The sequence below is a fragment of the Colossoma macropomum genome, unplaced genomic scaffold, assembly GCF_904425465.1.
Source record: "Colossoma macropomum unplaced genomic scaffold, Colossoma_macropomum, whole genome shotgun sequence".
Taxonomy (NCBI): Eukaryota; Metazoa; Chordata; class Actinopteri; order Characiformes; family Serrasalmidae; genus Colossoma; species Colossoma macropomum.
In genome coordinates, this window is record NW_023494785.1 from 33,782,519 (window position 1) to 33,794,655 (window position 12,137).

The window sequence follows — 12,137 nt, forward strand, 5'->3', positions numbered from 1 at the left end:
TAATAATTTAATTTATTTATTCCTAGTACTCCAGTTACATCAAATGTACATCTCAACTCCTCTGTATGGTCATTCACAAATTCTTTATATCACAGTAAAACATTCATACACTTAATAATTACTATACAGTGATGTACACACACGTGTAAGGAAACGCTACATTTGAATTGAAAAATTTTAAAAAAATATTCGTTAAAATACTTGCAGTCTGGAGACAAAATACTCTGTAATGCTTAGGAATAACGTCCATTCCAAACACAAGCCTAATCCAATCCTGAGTTCATACTTTCACAAAGCATTGATCTATAAGCAGTGTGAAGCACGCTGTTAACAAATGGTATACAAACATTAGAGTTTAAAGTCAAATGTAATTTAAAGATATCATTTACATCCAGTAAACATTAAACAAAACCACAGTAATGGTGCTTTGGACTCCACAGCTCTTCGTCATTGATTCACTGTTGGCCATTAGATCTTTGTCTTCTTATTAGCTCAGCATACAGACCGCCTTTGCTCAGTAATTCCAGGTGTGTTCCAGCCTTAAAAACAAACAGATGAACAATTAAATACGTCAGGAGATTGGATATTTAATGTAAAAAAGACATCTTCCTATGCATTTTACAAATACCATAAGTAGGCTACATGCAAAATACCAGGAAATGAATGTAGTCTAAACTAGAGTCAGGTCAAGTTTTCATGGCACAGGAATTAATGAGGCATGCCTTAATTTCTGTAAAGTTCTGTCCTTTCTATCAAATTTATTCAACCCTATCCTAGATGTCCTTTAGCATCTTTTGAGTCTTGCAGAGGTAGAAATAAACATTTTTGGTATGGTGATTTTATATAATGAATTATACTGAATATATAGTGAACTTGCCACAATTGTTCTTTGTAACATCATTCTATAATCAACTCAAGCTGGTTCAATAGCTCAGTCCCTTTTTTAATTGTAGGAACATTGCACAGAATATGCATTGTGCAAACTGATGCATACAATGCAAGTGCATACACCTGCAGTTTGTGTGTAATCACTAATAACATCAACTCATTGTAAAACAGATAACTGGACAGAATGAAATTTAGCCAGTCATATGTTTTGACAGGGCTGCAGGTGGGCAAGATACTACAGTCCAGGCAAAAGCTGCTGAAACAGATCTTTCAGATTCCAGCAAACATAAAGGGACATTCCGGCATATGTTATTTGTTATATTGTTACAGTATTCTCAGCCTCATCAGTTTTTATGATTTTTTATATTTTTATATGCTGTTATGTTTTTTTGTTGTAATTTTCATTCTCTCCCTATAGCACCCAACGTGCATTATGCAAATGTCATCAATCCTGACTGCTTGCCTAGCCAATAAGCCATAGACTATAAATACCAGGCTAGCATTAGTGGTACTTTTACCTCTTCATCTTACAAGACATTTCTCATCTTACAAGACATTTCTGTCATTTGAGTAACCCATTCTGTCCATTGTATTGTGGATTTGAAAACAGTTGTTCCAATTTATACAGCTGCTTCCTCACAGTTACATTAGCTATCTGCCTTCCTTCTGCAATTACCAGAAAAAAGAGAAAAAGAAACCTGCAAAAATTTCAGATTCTGCAAAAATCCACCCCAAAGGGGTTGCAGTTTTTCAAAAGTCTCTACTACCTTCAAGGTACATCATCAAAAGAAGCTTTTCGCAGTCTTTAAACCAGAAAACCTCAATCTGGAGACTACTACACCACTCTAGTAATATAAATGGCATGTTTTCAGCAGGTGTAGTGATGGCTATCCTCTCCATCTGAAGACATACTTAAGAGCTTTCTATTTCTGTGTTAGAGCTGTTGATATATGACTAAGAATGGATGTGTATGCCCTCTGAGAGAAAGGTCCTTGAAAAAGAAAGTTCTCAAATGAAAAATCTAATGAATTTAATTATATTTTTATGAAATATAAACATCTTTGTCTTGTACTGAACCATGGAGTATCTGGTCACCCTAATTTTGACATTGTGTCCAAAACTATAGGGTCAGAATGATTTTTAAAGGCCTGTTGTGGTTTAAAAAGGTCTCTTATGTCCTCACCTCCACCACTCTGCCATTGCTCATGACGCAGATAAGGTCAGCCCCTTGGATGGTGCTGAGACGGTGAGCAATAATGAGGACGGTACGTCCTGTGGTGGCTCTGTCCAGCGCCTCCTGGACCACGCGTTCCGACTCAGCATCCAATGCACTTGTGGCCTCATCCAGGATCAGGATGCTGGGGTTTTTAATGAGGGCGCGAGCAATGGCAATCCTCTGCTTTTGACCTCCTGACAGAGTCACACCACGTTCACCTACATGCCAAGAATATGGAGAGAAAAGGTGCAATATGAATTTCTCACTCAAATGACACCTAAAATGTTGCACTCTAATAAGGTATAATTCAAAATGGTCATCAGCAGCAGACAGCAGTATGTTCATCATTGTGGGTATACAAATCTAGAAATATACATATGTATTAATTTTCTTAATTAAACATTTAGGTAAGGCACATATGGAAAAAATTAAATACATTACACATATACAATGTGCTGTCTTATAATGTCATTTTTTTAAAATAGATTTTTATATAGATGCTTTATTCTAAGTAGAACTGCAAAGAGGGTTGGGCCACAAACAGCTGACACTGTGTCTTACATTAAGCAAAGTGATGACACCTAAGGAGCGCTACATATGAAAATACTTAATATTTCTAACAAAAAGATGATACATTTGTATAGTGTAATAATCTGAGTTATGATTCTGTAGGGGTGGAAAGGAGTGGAAAGCACTTGTGCTACAGTACTTCCACTTCAATACTGTACTTAAACATCATTTGGAAGATTTGTACATTAATCAATATTATTGTACATTAATCAATATTAATTAAAATTGAATATTTGTACTTTTACTCAATTGCATTTTAAATCACTGAACACTGCACCAAATTCATATGAATACAAAATTAATTTGTACCACCAGTTAGTCACTTCTGTATCACTCACCACCAAAAAAACCCTTATTTTTATATATTTTAGTATGTTTTCTTTCATGCAAGCATATTTTTGGCTCCAAACTTTTAATTGAGCATTGTACACATACATACAGTACCCATACTTTCACTTAAACACAATTTTCTGTACTTTTTCTACTCCTGACGTGTAGTGAAAGTGAAAGTTTTTTTATTCATTATTTACAATTTACTCATTTGATTTAAAAGATATTTAAGTGAAAAAAAATTATTATAAAAAAAAAAAAAGAATATTAACTGACTTGGACCTATGCCTTAATTATGCTGATTTTATTAAAACTAAATGATGGAACATTACAATTTGTCACTATCAAAACAACCATAACACTACTGAAACTTTACCGAATTGTAGTGACAATTTTTTGGTACTGACAATTTTAGATAATTTGGAAGATTCAAATTTGGAAGAACTCAAAACCGCTACACAGTACATGACTATCAAACACACCTGTACACACATAAAATCATAACATCTTTCAAGAAACACAAAAAGGTTACATAATTGCAGGAAACAGGTGTTTCGGTAGTAAAATGTCTTCATGTTAAACACTGATTTTAAGACTTTGGGACACATTAATGTCAAAACAATGGGACCTAACTGCTCACCACATAGCCATAAGGGACAGGCTAAAATAAGGCTCCGCCTATGGACTAAAACTAAAGAATCACTTTAAAAGAATCAAAAAAATCTTTTTCAAAAACACACACTATGATATGTACTAACATGTATGATAACCTCTTTAGTAAAGATTCCGTGGTTTTGAAAGGTTTGATTTTCAACTGCACTTAGCACTTGCTAATGTAAAATGTGTAAAAGTGTCAGTTATGCTGCAATCGCTGATCATGGCACAGAAATTGTTTGGGCAGACTATTCTGAAATGTGCTAAATATGATCCTGAGCCCATTACTCACCCACCACAGTGTTGTAGCCATCTGGGAAGCCTGTGATGAAGGTGTGAGCATTGGCCTGTTTGGCAGCGGCCACCACCTCAGCATCTGCGGCACCAGGCTTTCCAAAGCGGATATTCTCCATGACTGAAGTGCCAAACAACACAGGCTCCTGCAATCAACACCAGTAAAACCAGTACTTAAAAGACACTGATAATCAAATATGTGGATAACAGACTGTGGAATAAGTGGTAAGTCTATGATGGTGGTGTGTTTTTTTGCAAGACTTTTTACAGATAGGCACATACAACTGGGGTGGTCAAATACAATACCACACAATACAATACAACAGAGTGGTCAAAAACTGAGCAGTACTCTTCTTTGTTCTCTGAAAAGTTTTATACTTTGAGGGACGTGCCTGACTAATGAATCCAATCACATGTCCTCTTAGCCAAGAGGGGTCCAGCGTTCTGATGTCCAGGCCATCCAACATTATCACTCCACCGCTTGGGTCATAGAAGCGTTCCAGCAGTGCTGCCACAGTGGATTTACCTAAAACATAAAACAGAGAGAAAGACTGAAATCTCTGAAAAGAAGCAAACAAACTATTAGATCATCAGTCAGTCTATTCTCAAAGCAGCTGTACCATATTAAATTTCTAGTGTTCATTAGATTGATCAATAATTCTGTCAGTAGATTTAATAGGACGAAGACAAATCTACTAGAAAATACTGCATAAATATCCTTGTCCTTGCATTAATATTATGAGATGACTGAGGTGGAATTCTGCACTACAAGAAGGAGGAGGGAGAACTTTACCTCCACCAGATTCTCCAACTATAGCGACAGTTTTGCATGGAGGTAAAGTCAGGCTGAAGTTCTTCAGGATCTGATTACCAGGTCTGGTTGGATAGCTTGAAAACACAGCATAAAAAGAGAACCTAAAACCTTCACAGCTGTAGTGTTTTCAAAACTTCCTCCCACCTTCATCCCATCATCAGAAGAGGTTTTTCTTTGTCTGCCCCGTGTATCCCTTTAAGTTCATATAACAATTTACTTTTGTGAGTTCATTCTTGTTTCAGGGAAGCCAGTGAAGGCAGTCTACCTGAAGTTGATGTTCATGAAGTCCACTCGTCCAGTCAAAGACTTGTGAGGGATACGACCCCCTCCCGTCAGAGGAATGGTTGGTTCAAGAGCCAGATACTCAAAAACGCGAGCTCCTGCACTAATGCCTCTCACCATCTAAGGCACAAGACAGCACAGATCACAATTCCTAGCTGGATTAAAACTGAATAAGATTTTCTAGCAATAGAACAACAATATGGTCAATTTGTAATAAATGGAATTTAGATCCACCTGCCCAAACAGAATTGAGATGCTGGCCAAGGATCTGCAAAAAAGAGCAGATGAGGTACAGCTCTGAGCATTTCTTCTTCAAAACATATTTGATCCCATAAAACAATACAACAGTGTATTTGTATCAAGAGCTACAAAAAAAGCTATTTTATATGTGCTATTCAATCCCTACCTTTGAACTGTTTGGGACGCAACCAAAAATGACATTAGGTCACCTGGAGACATGTCGTTATGTGCCATCAAGGACCCACCAGCAAAAATAGTGCCTAGGACTATGCCTTAAGGAAAAAGACAATCAACAAGTGACAAACAAATGTAATTAAGCTTCTCTTTAGTGATCTGTATTTGGGTAATTTTCTGATAATGTAAATGGCACTATAGTAAACACTCACAGTTTAATACAATGTTCGACAGGCCTTGGAACACCGCGATTCCTGTCCCTAAAGCTTCATTCATTGCAGCAGACTTCTCCACCTCTGTGGCATACATCCTGTACCAGGCATACGGAGGCAGCTTTTTTCTCAACATTGGCAATGGCCATTTTTAGCATTAAGAGACTAGCTAATGACAAAGCTTCATGATTATATCAAATAATTAATTCAATTTTTTCAAAACTCCAGGCACAAATCACTACAACTGCCGGGGACATATAGTCAGAAAGCCATGACTAACGTGTTATATTTGACATACCCTCTGTTAATAAACTCATTCATACCATTTTTTATTTCAGTAATTCCTGAATTTTTGGTGCAAAATATCACTTCAATACACAGCATCCAACTGCGAAATGAGTTATAATGCCCAAAATGCTGGAAGACTCACTCCAGTTCTCTGTCCTCCATGGCGAAGGCTCTCACTGTTCGGACATTGCCAAGGGCCTCGTCTGCCACTCCTGTAGCTTTAGAAATCTGAGAGTTAAACAGAAATGAATTAACTCACAATTTTTGGTGAATTCCCAAATGCCTTAAATGCTGTTGATACAATCATTCAAGTATTTGAAAAAAGGTTCTTCAGAAGCCAAATGAATCATGAGTGCAGGGCTGCAAACTCTCAAGCACTGAGAATTAGGTCTAATCTTATAATTCATGAAGTGGAGTGCTAAACGTCTTGTCAGACGTTCAAGGTTGAGTGGAACAGTACTTCCCACATCCCTTTTCCCTCAACACACATAAAATACATACACAAACTAAGCCACATTTCCATTATCAAGTGTTTACCTGCTCCTGGGCTTTTCGTGAAAGTCTGCGCAGAAAAGAGCCGATGAGAGCACCCGCACCCACGAGGCACGGCAGCACCACCACTGTCAAGCCCGTCAACTTCGGAGAGATGACGTACAGAGACACAAAGCAGCCAATCGTCTGCGTAATGCTCCTCAAACCCTGAGGACACAAAAGCCGGCCTCTACAGCATTCAAAATTTGATTTCTTAGCGCTTATATGAAGTACAAAAAAAGAGTAAACTTGTAAATATCTGACATACTTTGATAATGTGCATCTACTTAAACTCAATTGCACTGGAAAAAGCTGCAATACCACACCATACCTGAGAGATCACCAGCTTGAAGGAGGATTTGAACTCCTGAATGTCAGCAGTGAGGCGGTTAACTAGCTGCCCTGTCTTATTGGCATCAAAGAATGCAACATCTTGTCTGCAAGATAACATAGTCACTGCACACTGAAAACTACAGTTCCCAGAATACATAGCATTACTGCATTCAAAGGGTTCATACAAATAAATTCAAAATGAGTCAAAACAAAAAAATATGTTTAATGTAAAAATCATATTTGATCTTGCAGCCCCTGCCAAATTAATTAATAACAATTTTGAGCAATGATACATTTTTCATGCTCATGGTTTTGTCAATAATAATGCCTGGTAAGTCAAAACAAAGAAGGAGGCAAAAACGGCAAATGTGGCAAACAATATACAATCATATACAATATCATAAACCAAGCATATTTTAAGGAAAGTTCAATATAATGTTTAAGCAGTGAAACAAACCTCAGCAACGATGTGAACAGAGTTTTTCTCATGTCAGCAGCCACTCTCTCACCAACTCTGGACAGGAGGATGATGTACCCACTGGTCAGCAGACCCTGAGGAACAAGCAGAGATGCCCAGCGAACAGGGTATATGCCTTAGTCTTGGTAAAGTTGCCACCTGATGGACTTATGTAACTTTTGCTCCTTCGCATGTTCCTTCCGTGTCTGCGTGGATTTCCTCCCATAGTCCAGGGACATGCAGTCAGGCCAACTGGAGATACTAATTTGCCTCTAGGTGTGTGTGTGTGCGTGTTAGTGTGAATGTATATATCTGTGTGTCTGCCCTGTGATGAACTGGCGACCTGTCCAGGGTGTTTCCTGTCTTCCACCCAATGACTGCTGGGACAGGCTCCTGCACTCCCCGCAACCCAGGAGGATAAGTGGCTTTGAAAGTGCGTGTTTAAATCAGTAAATACATAGAAATTGTGCATTAAAACTTGCATAAAAATGTCATGTTTAGGCGTGTTCTCGGCAGAGGATGTGTTAACTTATTTTCACTTAGTAAATCAACAAAAAATAATTTGACAGTGGTGTTCAAGTCTTTGTATATGACTGTATAACAGCCACATAGAGCCCCTGAGCCACTAGGTGGCCCCAAATATGTTTTTTTTAATGCTTTCTGAAAAGTGCAGTGGGTTCACAGATTTTCCTATTTTTCGAAATAAAAAAAGTATTAATTCTTTTTCTATGCGGAAAAATGAAGAAATATGATTGGCAAAATGTTTCTTAACTCTCCTAAATGTTCAGAAACAGCCCTGAGTGAAATATCCCTTTAGTATCATGTCCAGCTGTTGTGCAACGACCAATTGTTGCAATTTCCTCTTTGAATCAGACTGAAATATTCTTTAAATCAAAGAAGAAAAGGAATCTTTCTTTAGTCACACTATTATTAGTAGTATGAGCCTTCTTTCGCTTGATATACTGTATGTGACACAAAAATGGACAGCGTCTCACCTGTAGACCGTACAGGCCCAGCAACTTGAGTGCAGGCGCTCGAATATCCCTCATGTAATTTCCAGCATGTTCCCTCAGGTGTTGAGCTACGACATTCACCAATTCACCCAGCATCAGCGGAATCTGGATGTTCAGAGCTGCTGCACCAAATGCAAGCTTTCCGAGAGCCAGAAAAAAAAATCGGAGTTTTCTTAGCGATGCAAAGCTAGATATCCCAGTCTTCCTTTACCAGCTCTCTTCTAACTTATAATAATAAATAAAGCTCTTCAGTAAATAAGCACATATCCAAAACTCAGTATAAACGAACGTTTTGAGCATTGTTAAAATGCCTTTCATTTGCATTTGTTTACCGCATGGCAGTACGCTTACATGTATTTAAAAAATGGATAAGGGGGCATAAAATGGATTAGGATGGCGAGTCAACAGCAATAATTTTGTAATGTTAGAAGTGATTAATTTGTTGAATTGTATTATTATTAATTATGTGCTTGTTTTCTGACACAAATAAAATGTATGGGCTGTTTTCAGTTTTAATAATTCTGAATCATACCAAAATAACACAACAAAATTGAACTGAATTTAACTGAGTAGTGAAATTACATTTGCATACACAGAAATTATTCATGGGAAGATTTGTAATTAAATTGAATTGTGGTGAGAGATTTACAGCCCTGATGGTAAGCATTCACATTATTCATCAATCCATAAATAGTTCTTGAACTTTTTTTTTTTTTTTGCCTTTAACTAGTCTTTCAGTTACATGGGAACATTTATTTCTTTATCAAAATAACAGACTATACAAATTTGATTCTGAGTAAGAATAAGCAACCGCAAATCTCAAAATCTCATGGAGAGCAATTTACACATCTAGTGGAAATGGCTACACAAACCTGTTCACAAAAATGTTATGTCCTTTTAATTTCTTAGCATTTAATGTTATCCAGAGTAATCAGAGATGACTTACAATAATGGCCCCTATGAGGGCAAGGAGCTGTGGCCGGACAAACTCCCAGAGGACAGCCCAGCTGAATTCCGGCCCCTTCTCCTTCGCTTGGACTTCAGCAGAAAGGTTATTGTTGAAATCAGCTTGACAGTAAGCTACACCACCCAACAGTCGTGCAGTGACTGTTAATGCAGCCGGCCCCACCAGCAACGTCAGAGCCACTTTTGGGGACCTAGGGTCTCGTCGGACAGCCAATCTCAGCACTCTGTGGGCTTGACCCCACAGTCGTATGACTGTACTGCTTGTGGAGTGTGCGGTTGGAGCCTTGGTCCATTGAAGTGAGTGCTGTTTAGATCTGCAACATAATACAAATTATTCAAAATTCATCAGGAGATGTTTCTGATGAGATTAGATATAAAACGATTTACTTGTGTAAAGAAGAAGATCAGGAATATAGCAGAAGTTTCCAAAAGTGGAGCAAAGAAAGATTAAAAGTTAAAGAGAAAACAGGACTCTTAACAACTGAGACCTGGTAAATCACCAAACCATCACCATCAGACAACAGTAATAAAAGCTCCATTCTTGCTTTATATCTGAAAAAAAGCACAAGTTTCTTGAGAGTGCAAAATTATGTACTAATATGTGCTGCTGCTGTTCTGTCGCCGTTGACATTGACATCATATACTTCTGGGTGTGATTGCACTTTGTCATGCACTTACCACTTATTTTAAACAAATAAGGTTGTGAATGTGTCTCATATTAAGCTTGATTAGGGCTGAAGGAGACTACATTTACTGGGACAGCTAATCTCAGCTGGAAAACATGACATCACATGAAAATACACTACATGCTTCACAGCGTTCAAAAACCTTTCAGAGTGCTGCTCATATGTTTTATCACTGACCTTGACATGATTACACAGCCATGGATTCTGGGAGTGAATGTGTGTTATTGTTTTCCTACCACTTGTTTTATGGCTGTGATTGGGTCTCAAATGGAGCCCTGTGAATAGTTAATTACTATAAAAGGGAACAAAAGTAACTGACTTGATTAAGTCATGAAGTCATACGATCTACTAGGACACTGTGACTCTCAGATCCTGATCCTGCTGAAAATGTACTTAAAACTCAGCAATATGACAACAATTATCATTATTGTGATAAATTATGTCACAATATGCTTTTCCGAGTATATCGCGGATATAATCAGTAAACACTTCCCAACTTCATGTTTGATGACAGAGAGGGCATCATTAGTCCGGTTTAATGGGTTTAGTGCAGCACAGTGTGTGAAAAGTTAAAAACAAACTGTATTCATGGTTTTTGATAGCATTTTTAAATGAGGCAATACTTTGTTCGGATTTTAGAATAAATGAATATCATGACATGTATCCTGAAAACGTCCTGAAATATTGTTATATTAAATTTCTGCCATATCACCCAGCTCCACCCAAAAAGTTTAAGTACTAATGACATCGGATTAAATGTTTTGCTGTCAGATGGTTTGATATGCGACGCAACCCAGGACACACTAAATTGATTAGGTCGCGAATTCTTTCCCTACATTTTGAGTTGCATTGTGGGATGTTGGGGACAGACGTTTTAGTGCCCCAAACCTCTTTTTACCCTGAAGGTCAACTGCTAAGACGTGAGGAAATGTAACTGTGTACTGGGGTGTGGTTTTAGTTCGCTGAAAGGTGACAGTCCTGTGTCTTATACTCACACACACATACCGGCTGTGCTGGAGCAGCAGCTCTCCTGACTTAATAACGTTATATCGTGCTCGCAGTAATCGGTCCGAGCCGTGCGCCAGCCGACTGCAGCGCACGAAGTGAAACATCGTTACTCTACGGTCCAGACACGACAGACGAAATGATTTCGGAGAAATAACAATGTCACTTAAGAGTGGGTACAAGGATTTACATGTACGTCGCCATTTTTAAACAATGAGAGGCGGCATGTGCTTCTTTATTGTCCTGTGAGCGTTCGGCATTACCGCCATGCACAGGACTGGAGGGGAACTTCAGCTGAGAGTGGAGGCCAACAAAATGTACAAAACTCTCTGTGGATGGATGAATAGATGAATGGGTGGGTGGGTTGGATGGATGGATGGATAGGTAGGTAGGTGGGTGGATGGATGGATGGATGGGTGTTTAGATAGATAGATAGATAGTTAGTTGGGCCAGACTGGGGCCAAATGTGGGCCATATTCTTTAGTTCTACCCCCTTTAATGTATGTAGGCCAGATCTGAGCCGAGGACCCAGCCGTATATTGGGCCAAAACAAACCACGGATGTGGCCCACCAGTGGACCAGACAAATTTGGCTAACTGGGTAAATTTCATGATGAATGGACCAAAAGAAACAGCCCAAAATTACTTGTTCCATTGACTTACATTAATAGTATTTTTTTTCTTTCTCCTACGAAGTTACCATTTTGGAGATGTGCCGCTTTGTGACGAGTTTTTATGTGCAATATATATATATAGGTAAAATAGTGGAAAATCTAAAAAAAAGAATTTTCTTTGGGGGCTATTTTGCCTTAAGAAAAAATAGTGTTTAAAAATATGTTTTAGAATAAAACCTTCTCAAAACTTTCGTAAAACATTTTCAAAACTACCGTAAAACAATAATCGGGCATCAGGCAGCATAACAATTTCACATTATAACTTTCTATGAGGGAGTTTTAGATGCATTAAATGCTTCAGACGTCTGGTACCAGCACTGTAAACAACTTGGTAAGTTTCTCTAGAACGGAACATTTCACTCTGAATGACTTTGCTGACATCTAACTATTTAATATTCAGATTAAAAAAAACAGTGGAATTCCCCTTTAAGAGAAGGAAAACTAAACTGAGCAGTGTGAACTGTGGGCTTATGGAGCTGGGAACCCTTATTAGAGGTGTTAAATTCTAGTC

The 12,137-nt window shown here is 38.1% G+C and overlaps 1 protein-coding gene across 2 annotated transcripts; it reads right to left on the reverse strand.

Moving 5' to 3' along the window:
• Positions 1-11,060, reverse strand: abcb8 (ATP-binding cassette, sub-family B (MDR/TAP), member 8). Of its 2 annotated transcripts, none has more exons than XM_036591824.1 (16): positions 10,954-11,060; positions 9,243-9,576; positions 8,279-8,434; positions 7,284-7,378; positions 6,825-6,930; positions 6,500-6,661; positions 6,105-6,190; positions 5,675-5,772; positions 5,455-5,560; positions 5,283-5,316; positions 5,032-5,168; positions 4,746-4,840; positions 4,345-4,478; positions 3,951-4,098; positions 2,072-2,322; positions 1-539 (listed from the first exon to the last, which is right to left on the reverse strand). In XM_036591824.1, exons 1-16 carry the CDS (start codon positions 11,058-11,060, stop codon positions 456-458), a joined length of 2,133 nt encoding a protein of 710 aa, XP_036447717.1. In that variant the 3' UTR covers positions 1-455. The 2 variants fall into 2 exon arrangements, with proteins under 2 accessions (XP_036447717.1, XP_036447726.1); XM_036591833.1 differs by having other exon boundaries at positions 456-539; positions 10,944-11,049.
• Between the last annotated feature and the right edge of the window lie 1,077 nt (positions 11,061-12,137).